The following is a 15721-nucleotide window of genomic DNA, read 5'->3' on the forward strand; positions in this document are numbered from 1 at the left end:
GTATCTTCCATACGATCTTATTACTTCCTTTTCGACAATTCTTCTCTTACCATTATTATGTCAAATACTGTAGCCAAATTGTTGACTCATTTTAATCTCAATTCTAATCTTAATAAACACGTTTAAACACTTGTGTTGCATTTTATCTCAAAGAAATGAAAAAAAAAGAGAAAGCTTAACTTTTATTGCACATCATCAAAGATGATAGAATAAATAAAAAATGTTTGAATTGATATAATGGGGTTATGTCAGTTGCAAGAAGCATTATTTATAGCTTAGCTTTGACAGGTTCAACCTTATTGCTTAATTCTTCATACAGGGTAGCGATTTGAGCTGCATAATACTTCTGTGCTTGAGGACGCTTCACTTTGAAAGTGGGTGTCAAGAGTTCATTTTCAATTGTGAATGGCTCCGCTTCTAGATAGATAGCCTTGACATGTTCAAAACCACGCAAATCAGCCTTCTTACCAGTTAAAGTCATCTTATCGAGAACGAGTTCAATAACCTCAGGAAGCTTGCACAATTCAGAGAAGCTTAATTTCCTAGCATGCACTTGAGGCAACTTCGCTGCCACGAGAGCGGACAAAGTTTCGGGTTCAGGAACCACTATAGCAACCAGACTATTTTGCAAAGAGTCTCCATGCAAGTAGATTTGAGCGATGATAGGGTCCTTGGCGTAAATATTCTCAATCTTTTCGGGGGCAATGTATTCTCCCTGTGCCAATTTGAAGATATTCTTCTTGCGGTCAATAATAACAAAGCAGCCGCGTTCATCAATCATACCTATATCACCAGTGTGATACCACCCTTCGTCATCAAGTGCCTCCTTTGTCTTTTCCTCGTCTTTGTAGTAGCCCTTGAAAACGTTGGGACCACGAATACAAATTTCACCACGTGGGTATGGATCAGTCGAGAGATAATCCATTTCAGGTACATCAACCAATTTGAGTTCGTTACAAGTAAAAGGAGCACCAATATGGCCTGCCTTATATTCATTTTCGTAATGAATGGTTGAAGCGGCGCAAGTTTCAGTAGCACCATAACCCTCACGGATATCGCAACAAAGGGCAATTCTCAAAAATTGCATAACGTCTTTACCGATAGGAGCGGAGCCCGTGATAAGGATACGCACATTACCGCCCAAGGCTTTCTTAACCTTGTTGAAGATCAAGCGATCCCAGAAGGGATGAGTGTAACCTTTACCAGCTTCCAAATTAGCCAATTTTGTAGCGACACCGCGTCGAGCAAGAGCACCAGTAGCACCGGGAGCATTGATCGTGGAGGCGACAATTTTGCCATAAACACGGTTCAAAAGACGAGGTACAGAAGCAAATATGGTAGGCTTCAATTCTTGAATATCTTCAACCAACATATTGATATCACCGCTGAAATAGCCCAAACGGCCACCAATGCTGAAACAATTCATATCGCAAACACGACCAAAAATATGAGCTAGTGGTAAATAGGAAATACTGCTGTCATCTTCAGTTCCTCCAAGAGCTTTATAACTGGCAGATAATGCAGCAACAAAGTTACGATGAGTTAATAAGGCACCCTACGAAAATAGGAAATACATATCAATAAAAGTATTATAAATAATACATTGATTTTCCAAGCAGATTATTCATTTGCAAGTGCTCAGTTGATAATGCTTAGTACTAGGATTTCAATATTACCTTTGGCATTCCAGTAGTACCACTGGTGTACATGATGCATGCCAAATCATCAGGTTTAGGATAGTTATAAGAACGTCTATTCTTCTTGCCCAAACCTTCTACATAGTTGAAATCTATCAAATTGATTTCTTTCTCAGCTGCCCAAGCTTTTATAATAGCACTTTTTGAAGCCATGCCTGGTCTTGCAGGTCCTTCTTCCCCAATTGAATCCATAGAAATGATAGTCTTCAAATTGGGAATCTTGTGTCTCAACTTTAAAAGATCAGCAATATGGTCCCCCGAACATATGACAGTTTCGATTTCGGCGTGATTAATAACAAATTCGACGGTATCAGGACCCAACGTGTCGTAAAGAGCAACAGTATAAAATGAATAGGCTGTACAGGCCAAATCAGCGATAGTCCATTCGGCACGGTTGACTGACCAGATGCCGATGGGCAATCTTTCGGTGCGAGTGTCCCCAAGTTGATGATTCAAGTAGTTGAGGAGACCTGAACCAAAGTTGGTCAATCGATGATTGACTTGGCGGTAGGTTTGCCATACATAAGGTCCTCTCTCGCCAGTTTGCCGGTTTTTGATGGAACGGGTACCGATACAAGGACGATCCTTTGAAATTTTCAAACCTAGATGTGCATAAAACGGGTTGTATCAGCGAGAACCAGTATACCTTCCTAATAGAACATCCCAAAGCTCCCTTTTCATCTTTTACCATGGTTGAAAATGTCGATCATTGTTTTGACTTTAGGAGAGAAGGAATCTTCGATAACTGGACGTCTGGCATTGCGATAGATTCCTGCATGAAGAAGATACGTCAGCAAAGTATATCCATAACACACGTTAACAGATCGATCTTCTAGCTTATGAATCCCCCTTCTGGATAGAAGACCATTGAATGTTCGAATAGTTTACCTGTCTGTCCAGGCGCTCTTGTATTAGGTACTTCATATGATTGTTTTTCTAAGGTAAATTTGGCCATGTTTCATTAATGTTGGCGTACTGAAAGGTATATTTTAAATGAGTTGAGGAAAATGTGAGAAGGTAAGGTGCAAAAAAAGGGAGAAAAGGGAAGTGAGAAAACAAACTGCTTGAAGAATAAGCGATGAAGGAAACAAATTAAATCAGGAATCTGAAATCAACAGTGTAACTGAAAAGAAAAATAAGCTCAGTCAGCACAAAAAGAGGTTTTGCGGGGCCGCTTCGTTTAGAACGTGCGAACAAACATGCATCGGTTTTCATATGACTGCTGTGATCGTTTTTTTTTGGAAGCTATGGAAGACAATGATACTACAAGAGTTCCTAGACATTGACCTATATAACCCATGACACCATCCAGTTAAAGGAAATAACGATATGTCTGCCAACTCATATCTTCTATATCTTTGAATTTCCGTTTTTTTTCATGCGGGGTAGAAGCAAAAGAAGTATGTAATTCGATGAGTAAGACTAAATGAGATTGGCCAATGATAAAAGGTGGCTCCTGAAAAACAGTTTAACCTTTCTTCAAGCCTCTTAGTAAGTGTGCATTTGACTACCAATTAAACAATATACATATACTAAGTTCTAGATGCTCATCTAAATAAACTCGTCTGGAAGCGTTAAAAGAACGAAAAGGACATTAATTGCGATGATAGCAACAATAGTACACCTATTGAGCTTACTATTCAGCTGATTGCGGCTTTACTGTCAGTCAATATAAAAATATAAACGTAAAGGGAATAATTTCGGCTTTGACCTAGCGAAAGAATTACAAATTTCTTTTGATGTAACTGTTAACTTTGGCGAAGGCGACATATTGCTTTTCGAAACCCTGTATTTATACGGTATCTTCATTTCGACAGATGTTTAATGAAAAGCTAGACATTCAATCTATAATAAAGCAGACTCCTGCGAGCTATCAACATCGTCTATTAACACTTGATACTCTCTTTGTTCGATGAATCAAAATCAACATTCAATTGCTGAATCTATTCGAGCCCTTCTTTTAATACAAGCCTCTCTTCCCATTAAACTATTTTTTGTTTTTGAACAATACGTTGCATCTATGCTGATGCTAACCTCTATCGCCGAGCCTTTGTATTGATGGTAGGATTCTTAAAATCAATGTTAGATTGGTATAGTCGTAGGCTTTGAGAAAAATGTACAAAACAAGGAGTCAAGAAGAGTTCTTTTATTTTCCCATGTTAGTTTATTTTATGAGTATAAAGGAGAGTATAAGAGTAATTACTATAGTGATAAAAGCAATAAAAGAAAAAAAAAAGATGATATTAGTTAAAGGCTTCTAATGGTAACAAATCAGAGAAAGAAAAAAAACCCTACCTGCTTCATAGCATCCTTCTTACCCTTACGTTCAAGAATGGCAAGACGAGACTTGTCTAACTTGAGGTTAGTAATGACAACCTTAGAGGCGGAGAGACCAATGGGGACGGTGGCACCGTTGACCTTCTCACGGACGACACGGTCAACGTGGATAACCCACTTCTTACGGTAGACTTGAGTGATTTTACCTTCACGGCCCTTGTAAGTACCACGAACAATTTGAACTTCATCATCCTTGCGGACGGGAATAGAACGGACACCGTACTTTTCACGGAGTTCCTTGGACAAAGGAGCACTCATGATCTTACGACGAACATCAGAGGTGGCGGTGAAATGAGCCTTTCTGCTCTTACGGCGAGAGGAACTGACGTCTAAGGTTTAAAGAAGATTGACAAGAAGGTAGAGATATGAAAAGGTTAATATAAATGTTGACAGATGATGCATCAGTGTAACGAGCAACAGAATCAGTGTAAAGCGATGAAATGAGAAATCAGCGTATGCCATCAGTATCTAATGAAGTGCACTGGGTATTCGGTGAGTTGCAAAAAAGCTGTTTCGAATATTGGAATTAGGCACCTGTGTTGAGGCGTCAACTTTTACAAGTTTTGGCGGTAGTATACTGAAATGGAGGGTGCTAAACCAAATGCTCCTCAATGACATTATAAAAATAGATGCTGTCGTAAATTGTATATTATCCATCCATTCCTTTTCAACTGTCCATCATTTCCAATCCATGCATCGCAAACGTAGTATTCAATCCATCCGTTTTCTATACACTTTTTCACTGATCCTGTTGTTGAATTGATCATTACCAGCGGAGAACTTCATCCTGTCTATAGGTGAGAAAAGAGAAGGATTTCACGTATGGCAGGCTTTACCACTTCTTTTGATATGGATTTCTACCATTACTGGCCCTTATTTTTTACATTTTTTTTTGTTTTCCCGATAAAAAAGCTTGTACTAAAAAGTAAGGTTCCGGCCCGCATTCATGCTGGGCTTAATTTGGAAATCACTCAAACAATGGCATTAAGAAGAATTGGATGTTATTTTTATGGATGGCTAATAAGTAGAGTACGATATAATAATAGTAGTAGTAGTAGTAATAGTAATAGTAATAGTAATAGTAATAGTAATAGTAATAGTAGTAGTGTCTGTTTCGTATACAACGTTGGTATGATTATACTTGTGTTAAAAAAGTTACAAAATGATTAAACTATAACAGAAACAGCAATAAACAATAAAGCAAACATAATAGCCTCTTTGAAAGTTGCATTGAATATAGTGGATGCCAAAGATGACTGCTGGTTTGAACCATGGCTACTGGTGCTATTGTTTCCTGCTGTTGTACTATTGCTGTCAGTAGTACTATTATTGTTGATACTTTGTTTAGGTGTGGGTGGCCCATTATAGGAAGCAGGCGTTTCATCTGGACTGTCTGTTCTCAAATAGCTAGGAGGGGCCATTTCTGTATTGCACTGATAGTACGTCTGACAAGCATGTGAACAAGGACCTGCAGAAGCGGCCGGTTTCTTGTTACAGATGGACAAGCAATCTTGTGCTTTACCGATACATTCAGCCTGAACAACTGGCCATAAATAAGGGGTAAGGTCTGGCACTTTGAGGGCGCAACCACAGTTCCAAGCCATAGTGGAGGAGTTGCAGAAGCTATAGAGCAAAATTATTTTGTATACAGTGTCTATTACGACGACATTATCGCACTTTGAACTCTTAATAAACTCACTTTTTAGGTGCGGCATTAGTGCCGCCACAATTATTCTACTCGACGGGTAATGTCTATGAGTTAGAGGAGAAAAACACTACCAACCATTGCAACACTTACAAGGCAGTACGCTATCTGACGTTGACATAAGTTTTCACGCGAACTTGTATCCATGTCCAGAATGGTCCAAGTGACGTTAGGAAGATTTTCTTTAGATAATTCAAGACAAAGAAAAACAAATAAATTTATCCATTGTTTCTGAGCAAATACAATAATGAGGCAATTTACCAGGTTTGTTCTCAATGGATGAATCTGATTGCCGTTCGATATCAGTAGAAGAGGACTGTTGCGCGTTGAGCCCTGATGTTAAACATAAGAATACTAAGATAAAATGGTAATAAAACATCATTTAGTAGCCAATTTTTGAAGGAGAAAAAAGGTTTGCAACGTTCTCTCTCTTTTTTTTTTGGATGCTCTATATAATAGAACGCTTAAATATATTTTTGTTGAAAGGATACAGAATAGAACGATTTTTCTGATGATAACTCAAAAATAGAATGATCTTCCAATGCGTTGATTTTGAGATAAATTACTCGCCCTGCGAAGATCGCTTTAAGGAAAAGGTTGGACTAAAGAGTAAAGCCAAAAAAAAAAGAAAATTTTATTTACATATAAAAAGTATACGGTGAGCTGAAGGGTGAAAAAAAAAAGGGGGGGGGAAGAGTATGGATATTCGTTCATGATAGATTGACAGTTCCATCATTTCTCATCAATATCAATTTCTAAAATGCGTATTTTAGGCAAAACAGGCCTATGAGAGCTATTTATTCAGTAGTTGTGGACTGTTCTTCTGTTTTTGTAGTCGTCGATTGCTCTGCTGATTCATTAGTTTTGCCTGCTTCTTCAGGATGTATACGAACAAATTCAATCATCAATTCACAATGCTTGGTATGAGGGAAGAGATCAATAGAAACAGCACGGTTAGGCTTGAAGGGCAAACCCTTGAAACGGTTGGATTCAGGGCGACACAAGCTGATGCAACGGGAAAAAAACCCAAGATTAGTATGATATCTTTCTCATGAAATTCGACATTTTTCAATCAGTGGTGCTGATGCTTACCCAAGGAAATTGTTATAGGCTTGTTCGGCATCACAACTGATGTAAACTACACGATTGATATGTTCAGCTTCACGAATAGCACGAATAACGTTTGCATGAACACCATTTCTATTTTGTATGACATGGATGTTGATAAAAAGGTAAGATTCAACCCAATAACAAGTTTACTGTATTTACAGATAAGCTTTTTTTTTTCTTTTACCTTGGTGGGTCCAATACAGCTACAACATCTTCATTTCTTTCACCTCTCACAACATCAATTTTATCTTCAACCTTGGCAGCGTAATATGTCACATTCTCAAGGTCTTGTGCATCAAATAAAGAAAAAGAAGGTTGAGTACATTTTCACTGATAAGAAATCATTGATTCAAATATACTCACTGTTTAATTTAGCGTTTTCTTTGGCATCCACAATGGCTTCGGGAATGAGTTCAATACCAACAACACGATCTACTGATTTTGCCATTGTTATACCAATGGTACCCGTACCACAACAAAGATCGAGCAAGGTTGTTTTCTTTGTTGGGTCGATGTTGCACCATTCAGCACATTTAGCGTACAATAATTCTGTAGCAGCTGTATTGACCTGGAAGAAAGAAAGGGCTGAGAGACGGAAGCGACAACCCAGCAAGTTTTCATAGATATAACCATCACCAATGAGGTTTTCCAGCGGTGCTCTATCAGTAACTCCATTGAAAACGTCATTCCATACTTGAAAGACCAAGGTAGTTATAGGAATACCGCTTTCTTCCTGCCAAAAGCGAACCAAGTTTTGCTTTTCTTCAGCCAAACGTTCTTTTGAAATGTCAGTATCACGCAATTGGATTAGCACCAATACGTCGCCTGTACTTTGGGTCTTGCACATGACCGTACGCCAGCAGCCAGTTTTCTCGACGCGATCATAGACAGGCAGATCAGATCTCTTCACATAATCGTTCATCGCCTTGGCGATCTTTTTGGCTGTTTCGGGCACATTCAGTGTCTGGTCAGGTTCCAAGACAGTGGTGATGCCATTACGATACAGACCCAACAAGAAGCCTACAGAGGGCTCGCCATCCAAATTCTTACCGATGGTGAATTCGCATTTGGTACGATAGCCTTCAAGGAGGGGAGAGCCAATGGGGTCCAACACTTCACAGGGTAAAGCGCCCTTGTCAAAAGCCCAGGCACGTTGATATTCTTGACGTACATCGCGAAGACGGGCAATATCTTTCTTGAGCGACATCAATTGCTGAAGGCCCTTTCTGTTCTTCTTCTTGAGCTGCACTTCATAAGGTTCCCTCCACAAAGGAGTTACTTGATCTGCTAACTTTTCGGCAGGTGTACGAGTATCGTTCTCATCCCCTTGAGGAGTGTCATTGTCCTTTTTGCCCTTTTTTTTATTCTCTTGGCGTTGGAATCGTTCTCGGTGACTTTGTTCACTCTCAACAACGTATTCGGCTGTCAATTGTTTCTTCTTAAAAACACAACTTTTTACAACCTCCAGACATTTTCTGGCTTCTTCTTCAGACTAAAAAAAAAAAAAAAAAAAAAAAAAAAAGACGGGACAAATTACTCACAACGTTCTTTTTCAAAAACAGCTCCCCTCTTACTGGAAAAGCCATTTTTCTAATAAGATCTATCTCTATTTACGTCCACAGTGATATAACAGAAATTCCATTGAGGTGCTTTCTTGACACGGTTGTATCCCAATTTTTGAAAGTATTTTCTGACGGGACCCACTTCTCTTTCAGGCAAATGGAAAACTTTGACTCGATGAACTAGGTTAACTTTGGGCTTTTTGGCATCAATTCCTGAATCATGTTGATCGTCGTTAGAATGATCGTCCTCATCAACTTCATCCAACCTACGCTTTTTGCCTAAAAAGCTGTCTATGACTGATTTGGCAAACTTTAACATTTTTTCGCACACACACAAATAGAATGTATATCAATGAAAGAAAAAGGTTAAGAAAGGACAAAGAGAGAATTGGGTTAAATTGGGCCTGGAGAACAGGCAGAAAAAAAAAAATAAATACATATTTTTTGCAGCATGTGATTGGGCGCGCGTTTTCTATAACTGTCAAAAAATTGACAACGACGGGAACAATAGAAATTTTTTTTTTTTTTTTTTCGGTAAATTTTTTCAATCATTGTGTTTGTCTATATGCGGTAATACATCGAATCAAGATCTCCAGGGCGACCATTTCTTGAGCAGCTATTTTCTGGAAAAACTGCCTTTTGTTGCTTGTTTGGATTATTCTCAGACAGACAATGACAACCATAAGGTCGCTTAATAAAAGTGGATTTGAATGCCTGACGTGGCAAAGCGCTTTATCAGGCAATTTTTTACATGACGAAATGCACAGTTATCAAAGTTAGCTCTCAAAGCCATCCTTTATCAGGAGGAGAAATATCAAGCCATCTCATCCCTGCTATGGCTGTTTAGTAGGGTGTATCCGTGAAAGAAAAAAAGCGGGGAAAAAGAGGGATAACATCCATTGTGTGCATCGAACAAGCGGGAAGATATTTTCCTTTAATGAGCATTATAAAGTTATCATTCTTACATAAAGAAATGAGTGAATTGTTTACTATCCTTATGGACCGTCATATCATTCAGCTTGAATAAATTGAGTTCCTCTTTGATTTTCAAAGCCAACGCAGGCGTCAATTTTTGACAGGTAGCATTGGTATCACATCGACGATCATATTCAGCTGCCGAAAATGTTTCGTGTAATTGAAGGATGGGATCAAACGACAGCGACTTTTTACTTTTACTACTGCTCATGGAGTGACTCGTTGTTTGAGTACTCGCTACAGTAGAAGCCGATGTTGCCGTAGTGATAGCACTGGTCATAGAGGGAGAACTAGAGAAAACAGAGGAGGATGAGGAGGACGAAGACGAGGACGAGGACGAGGATGTCGAGGAAGAAGACAGTAACGTGCTATGCGTTGTAGAAATGCGGTTGCGACGTTGAGAACCGTTTTGCTTTGAAGAGATCGGTGTAGATTCTAATAAGCTTAGCGTTGTGGGGGCAGTGTGACTTTTACATAGTGTGGATTTTTTCAATGCTGACAAGCTCTCCTCTTGGGTTGCTGTGGCATCATCCGTTGTAGCCGTCATTTCTTCTTTCATTTCGGGTATAGGGGAGCAAGTGGATGCAGATGAAGAAGAAGAATGATCTGTCATACCAAAAACCTTTTTAATACGCTTACTTAGAGACTGCCGTCTCTTGGGAGGAGGAGGCGATGTTTGTAGTGGATGCGACGGTAGGGCCATGGCCAAAGTACTAGTGGATGCTCTGCTACAGCTGCTGGTAGTACTACTATTACTATTTCTTCTAGAGTGTCTACTGTTTCTTGAGGTGAACGAGGTTGAAGAAGACGAAGGAGAAGGCTGCCATTCCCGAGAGGCATACTGTTGCTGAGGTAAATGAGCAGAATGTTTGCTTCGTTGTTGGTTGCTATTACTGATACTAGATCTCATACTACCAATGGAAGACAGCGACGACCTGCCACTGCTACTGCTGCTACTACTGCTACTCAAAGAGGAAGAACTACTATGGCGCATGGCCATCATTGCCAACATTTGTTGCTGCTGCAGATATTGCAACTGGTAATAAGTAGATTGCATGTGTTGCTGATAAATGAGCTCGTTTTGTTGTTGATGATGTATCCAGTCATGATATTTGGAAGGTGGTGGTAGTGGCTGGTTTGTTACTGTATGCATTAGTGGTAGATGTTGAGGCTGCTTTGATGGACTATGGTTATTTTTGGACATGGACATGAGTTTACTCTATAGTTTTTTGGTTTTTTTTTTTTTTTTTTTTTTTTTGTTGAAAGAAAAAAAGAGGCGAATGATATTAGTACTCTACTATTGCTAAATTGCCTTCATCCTTTTGATAATACGTGTAGCCCCTTGAATTTACTTGTTTTTTAGCGCCTCCCTCCTTTCCCTTTTAGAAATGTAACCAAAAAAAAAAAAAAAAAAGAAAAAGGAACGCCATGATGGTATAAAAATAGTAAGAATTATTCTGTTTAAGGAATCACTGCTAGAAAAGTAGTTTACTTGGGTTCCTTGTTTTTTTACCTTTACTACGTTTGCTGAAGAGATAGAAACCTTTAATGACATGATTTCAGCCAAGGATAGATCGTCTTCCTCTTCAGCTGTTGTTAATGGTTGTTTATTAGGTGCTATAGGAGCATAATAAGTGCTATGGTTATCGGTTGACATGATTTATAATTTTTTGTTGAGGAATTGCTGTTGAACGTTTTGTTGGTGATGATAGCAGAAAGAAAAAGAATTATAGGTATTATAGATGGTTAAATACAAGTTTAAATATTGGATATGTATATGATTGAGAAGGATTTAGAGAATTTGCAACTGTGGTTTTTTAAAAAAAAAAATAGTAAAAGAGCATAAAGTAAAATGTAAAACGAGAGAAAGAAAAGGAACAAGACCAACTTTACTCAAATCGTATCAAAATTATAAAGTTATCTATACTTTTCTACACTTTGTAATTAGAAAAAACGTGCAAGTATTCTTCGTTAACGTTGATTTTCGAAAAAAAAAAAAACCAAGCTTACTGGTTAAGAGACACATACACATCCAAGAAATGAACCCCACTTTTTTATTGTCGTCCTCCTCTAAATCAAATATAATCGTTCTTGTATTGATTGACAATCCAATCTCTGTTTGCTTTTATGAAATTTTTTTTTTTTTTTTTTTTTTTTTTTTTGCCTCTCTGCCGCTCCTTCTTTCGCATCTCCTTTGGTCATATTTCTTGTTTGCCCCCCTTCCATCATATATTAGGTTGCTCCTTTTCTATTTTGTTTCCCTTTTTATTGCTGTCAAAATATCAAACTAGTAGCTTACAAACACATCAAAGGATGATTCTGTTGTAAATAAGAATTTTAATCATATTCGGGCATATCTTGAGGTTCCTATTCATACAAACAAGAAGATAAGAAGGAAGGCAATGATTTCAGATGATATGCAAATTTGTCGAAATGAGATTCTACACACCTTGGGTTCTAAATCTTCGCCATACTGCATCGAGTTATCTACACTGGAAAGAACATATTCTACAGAGCCCTCATCTGTAATGTTCAAAGGTATAAAGCGAACCATGCTATAATCATCAATGAGTTGCACGATGGCTTGATTCAGCGCCTGAAACTTCAATGTCCAGGGGCTTGGCTCTTCCTCTTCCTCTTGTTGTTTTAGGACTGTATCTAACTCTTCTATCATCAACAATGGATCCGGATCGAGATATCTGTCCAACTCGCGTTCTGTCATTGCTTTTTCCATGAGTCTTCTTCTTCTTCTTTGTCTGCGCCTCTTCTTTTCTGCGTCGCTTATTGAATCATCCTCATCCGCGTCTGCATCTGCTCCGTCTGCATCGATAGGTCGGTTGCCATAGTCACCTTCAATCAAATCCATTTTCGTCATCACGTTGACGTGAGGTATCTCCAAATTCACCATGGCACTCATGGCGCTCAAGACGCCAGAGAAATATTTACTTTTATCTTCGATAAATTGAGATTCTAAACAATAGACACCGCAAATGGCCATGTTGAGTCGGCTGAGCGTTTCGCAAAGTCGTTTCATGATAGGAAAATGTGTGTAAAGTTCAATCTGTCCAGGGCAATCAAATATTAAATAATCGTCATCATAAGAGCCGATTTCCTCTTCTAGCCAATCGATATTATTCAACAAGAATCTAGTACAAGATAGAATAGGATGGATAAGTGTGCGCTGATTCGTAAAAGTAAGAGGGGGGCTGGGATACTACTCTTGTAGAAATCGGACATTTGTATTTACTCTAAACAATAAATAAGTCCACCATTAGGGCCATAACCCAATTCTTCCATGACATCCTCCAAAGTGATGAGATCGCGAATGTCAATGGTGGGTTCGTACTCAAAGTGTTCTGCAGCTGGATCAAGGTTGACCAAATGTACTTTACGACCTGCTGTTTGACAATGTGTCATAATGGTTGCGCAATAAGTGGACTAAAGAGAAATGATTAAAAGGAATGCTTCCCTCGATCGGATCGACATTTGGTTTTGGTTTTTTACCTTGCCACTTCCTGCAGGTCCCATAACTAATTGACAATGGCGTCCCCTACAAGGAAGAAAAAAGGGACGTTTCATATCAAACAACTTGGAGCACACTCTTTTTTTTCAAAACATCCAAAGTCTAAATTTCAACTTACATTTTTGAAGAATGATGATAGTCAATAGTGAAGAACAAAAAAAAAAAAAAAAAGACCCTTTGTCTTTATGCTTTGTGCATTTTTTTTTTTTTTCTCTTTTCAACATTGTATTACAAATATACAGTCACAAGAATAGACCGCTCCATTGTCGCAGATCATAAAGGTCTTTTTCGGTGCAACCATGAAAAAGGAACCCAGCTGGCACTGCTTATGTAAGACCAGCAATACAACGGCTATTCTGAAGCATTTCGAGAAAACCGCGTCCACTTTATATAGGTGAAGAAGAGCTATTGAGTACGAGTGGAGTGCTGACTTGGTGAGCATGATCGACCTTCAAAGGCTTGTGTCAGTCATAGTATAGAAATGTATTGCTACTCTCCATCCACCAACAATTTCAGAAGCCGAGAAAGGGATTACAATGGACATACACCATCGAATACTATGACTTTCCGGTGAACCCAACAGTGCTGGTGTCTTTCTGTTTTGTTTTTTTTTTTCTAACACGCTTTATGAACCGCTGGTACGCCCTTGTCTTTTTCTTCTAAGAACGCAATTGAATAGGTCCGATTTTTACAAAGAAACTTGTAAGCGTGCGGGCATGTCTTCATACATGGGTCATTTTTTCAAATAAAAAGAAAAAAAAACTAAAAAACCAACAAATCAAGCGTTGCTTTTTTTTGCAAAGATAGTTTTCCAAAAAACTATCATTGGTTCCTGGTAAATTTATATGACTAACCCGACTGGACAAACGAACAGACAGACAAACAGACGGCACAAGATTTAAAACTGGATTTTTCCATGAGTTTATTTTGTTTCGTGTCTCGGGATACGCGATCAGTGACTCGATACAAAGAAGCGCTACTCAGATAGTGCAGGGTGGTACGGAAAATGGTAGCTAACGTTCATGTCTATCCTTTTTTTCTGTTGAAAAGACAGGAGGTTATATTCTCCGGATACGAAAGACTGGAAATTCTGTTGAGAAGGGGGATGGATGGCGAGTAGGAGCCCTTGCTGGATGCCGTGTTGTGCTCGCTTACAATCGTTTTAGACGAGATGTATACGTCTGCATACATGTGTGTGTGTGATACGAACACAGCAAGCTAGTAAATGAACCTGACGCCGGGAGAAACAAGATGTGATGTAGATGTCGCTTGAAGAAAAACCCATAAACATAAGCTTTTTCTTATTTGTATTCATCCATCATGCTAACAATGTTGTACAGGCAGTTTATGTGTGAGCGTGAATTAAACTTCATAACATGGGCACACGTTGTGATACAAACAGAACGGTGGGTTCTGTACGCAAAAAGTGCAAGAGGAAGGACGCGGCCCGATGCTGTACCTTTTCTCACAAAAGCTTGGTCTCGTTTATCTCTACTATCATTGTAAGCAAACAAAAAAAGCGTGAAAAAACAGAAAAACGAGGGAGGAAAAAAAGAAGACATCACGTAGGATTGTTTTGATAGGTTTAAGAACGCAATCTTTTATGAAAGTGGCCAAACATGTGCACACATTTTTGAACCGTGGTGTTATCTTTTTGAACAATTACAAATTGATATTCAATAATTCGGGGGCACTAAGTAATGTGAAATTGCAACCCAAAAATAGCCCCAAAAAAAACAAAAAAACAAAGAGTATTGCGAATCACCAGCCACACATAGTCATGACACGTCTTATACAGATATATAGCAGGAAAAGGAAGAATCAAGGGAGAGAAATAAAGAGAGCTCCCTTTCCATGATAATGGGTAGTATGTATGTATGTGTGTATGTATGTATGTGTGTATGTAAAATGTTGATCTTTACCGAAGACTGCAAAAAAGAATGATTTGATGATTTATCAGTTGATACTACAACTTTTATAAATAAATGCGATGTGGAATATTAAGGGAGCTTGTTTAGACCCTTATATTCTGTTAAGCATAAGGAGCCTTGAAAATGGTCGATTTGCGTTTTTTGATGTCCGTTGTCTTTATGAACGAAAGGCGGCTATAGTAAAGATAGAAAGAGGAGATCTATGGAAGAAGAGGAGGTCGATGGAATCTTTTTTACCTTTTTTTTTAATGTAAAAGTAGAAGGAGAATCCATTCCATTGCAAGTGAATGTCTATCTACTGAGACTGTGCTGCTGTTACTGTTACTACTTGTTCTGGATGCTTGGGTTTCCGGCTAATCCTATTATAAATCCAATACGGTGACATACAAAGAAGCTTTTGGAATTATTTACGTTTGCTTTACTATGACAAAAACACACCTGGAAACCTTATATCCTTTTTGTTTATTCTATCTCCATTGTGTTTTTCAATACAAAAAAGACATTTGTAAGCTTTTATCGGGAAAAGAGAACCATCGCGTATTCATTGACCGTGTTACCATTGAGTGAATCAGTTATCATCCTTTTTTGCGGAGTTGTTTGGGATGTCCAGCTAAAAAAAAATCGCCTAAAAGGTGTTTTCTGTTTTTAATTGATGATAAACTAAAACAAAAAAGAATTCCCTTTAAATCACATATTCATCGCCTACTTGTCTGTAGATCTTGCTTGATAAATGAGAAAATAGTGACAAGGGAGAATGATTTTTGTTTTAGCCCCTGCTTTGAACTTGATGATGAAGGTACGTGGTGTATGTGCGTATATGTATGTGGGTGTGTATATATATGAATGTGTTGTGTGAGTGTGAGTGTCGTTGTATAAAGAGA

At 38.5% G+C, this 15721-nt stretch overlaps 6 protein-coding genes across 6 annotated transcripts; all 6 read right to left on the minus strand.

Annotated features, from left to right (window-relative positions):
• Positions 1-162: 162 nt before the first annotated feature.
• BDF20DRAFT_845057 (uncharacterized protein) lies at positions 163-2814 on the minus strand. The gene is made up of 4 exons (XM_053079660.1): positions 2586-2814; positions 2386-2469; positions 1677-2299; positions 163-1555 (listed from the first exon to the last, which is right to left on the minus strand). Exons 1-4 carry the CDS (start codon positions 2650-2652, stop codon positions 269-271), a joined length of 2061 nt encoding a protein of 686 aa, XP_052940772.1. The 5' UTR covers positions 2653-2814; the 3' UTR covers positions 163-268.
• A 618-nt stretch (positions 2815-3432) lies between these two features.
• BDF20DRAFT_992667 (translation protein SH3-like domain-containing protein) lies at positions 3433-4887 on the minus strand. The gene is made up of 3 exons (XM_053085379.1): positions 4805-4887; positions 3993-4363; positions 3433-3899 (listed from the first exon to the last, which is right to left on the minus strand). Exons 1-3 carry the CDS (start codon positions 4818-4820, stop codon positions 3897-3899), a joined length of 390 nt encoding a protein of 129 aa, XP_052940773.1. The 5' UTR covers positions 4821-4887; the 3' UTR covers positions 3433-3896.
• A 520-nt stretch (positions 4888-5407) lies between these two features.
• BDF20DRAFT_803599 (uncharacterized protein) lies at positions 5408-5638 on the minus strand (the record flags this gene model as incomplete). Its single annotated transcript, XM_053076444.1, has 1 exon — positions 5408-5638. A coding segment is annotated over one exon (231 nt), but the record flags the coding sequence as incomplete, so codon positions are not given.
• Positions 5639-6357: 719 nt separating this feature from the next.
• Positions 6358-8859, minus strand: BDF20DRAFT_992668 (S-adenosyl-L-methionine-dependent methyltransferase). The gene is made up of 5 exons (XM_053085380.1): positions 8464-8859; positions 7213-8341; positions 7034-7136; positions 6832-6939; positions 6358-6744 (listed from the first exon to the last, which is right to left on the minus strand). Exons 1-5 carry the CDS (start codon positions 8728-8730, stop codon positions 6537-6539), a joined length of 1815 nt encoding a protein of 604 aa, XP_052940775.1. The 5' UTR covers positions 8731-8859; the 3' UTR covers positions 6358-6536.
• Positions 8860-9248: 389 nt separating this feature from the next.
• BDF20DRAFT_845065 (uncharacterized protein) lies at positions 9249-11256 on the minus strand. Its single transcript, XM_053079661.1, has 3 exons — positions 10900-11256; positions 10739-10765; positions 9249-10605 (listed from the first exon to the last, which is right to left on the minus strand). Exons 1-3 carry the CDS (start codon positions 11041-11043, stop codon positions 9373-9375), a joined length of 1404 nt encoding a protein of 467 aa, XP_052940776.1. The 5' UTR covers positions 11044-11256; the 3' UTR covers positions 9249-9372.
• Positions 11257-11519: 263 nt separating this feature from the next.
• Positions 11520-13048, minus strand: BDF20DRAFT_984170 (GPN-loop GTPase 3). The gene is made up of 4 exons (XM_053085168.1): positions 12891-13048; positions 12634-12824; positions 11836-12532; positions 11520-11753 (listed from the first exon to the last, which is right to left on the minus strand). The coding sequence occupies exons 1-4, from the start codon at positions 12963-12965 to the stop codon at positions 11724-11726; spliced, it is 993 nt and encodes a 330-aa protein (XP_052940777.1). The 5' UTR covers positions 12966-13048; the 3' UTR covers positions 11520-11723.
• Positions 13049-15721: the final 2673 nt, after the last annotated feature.

The sequence above is a fragment of the Mycotypha africana genome (genome assembly GCF_025528875.1).
Source record: "Mycotypha africana strain NRRL 2978 chromosome Unknown BDF20scaffold_1, whole genome shotgun sequence".
NCBI lineage: Eukaryota > Fungi > Mucoromycota > Mucoromycetes > Mucorales > Mycotyphaceae > Mycotypha > Mycotypha africana.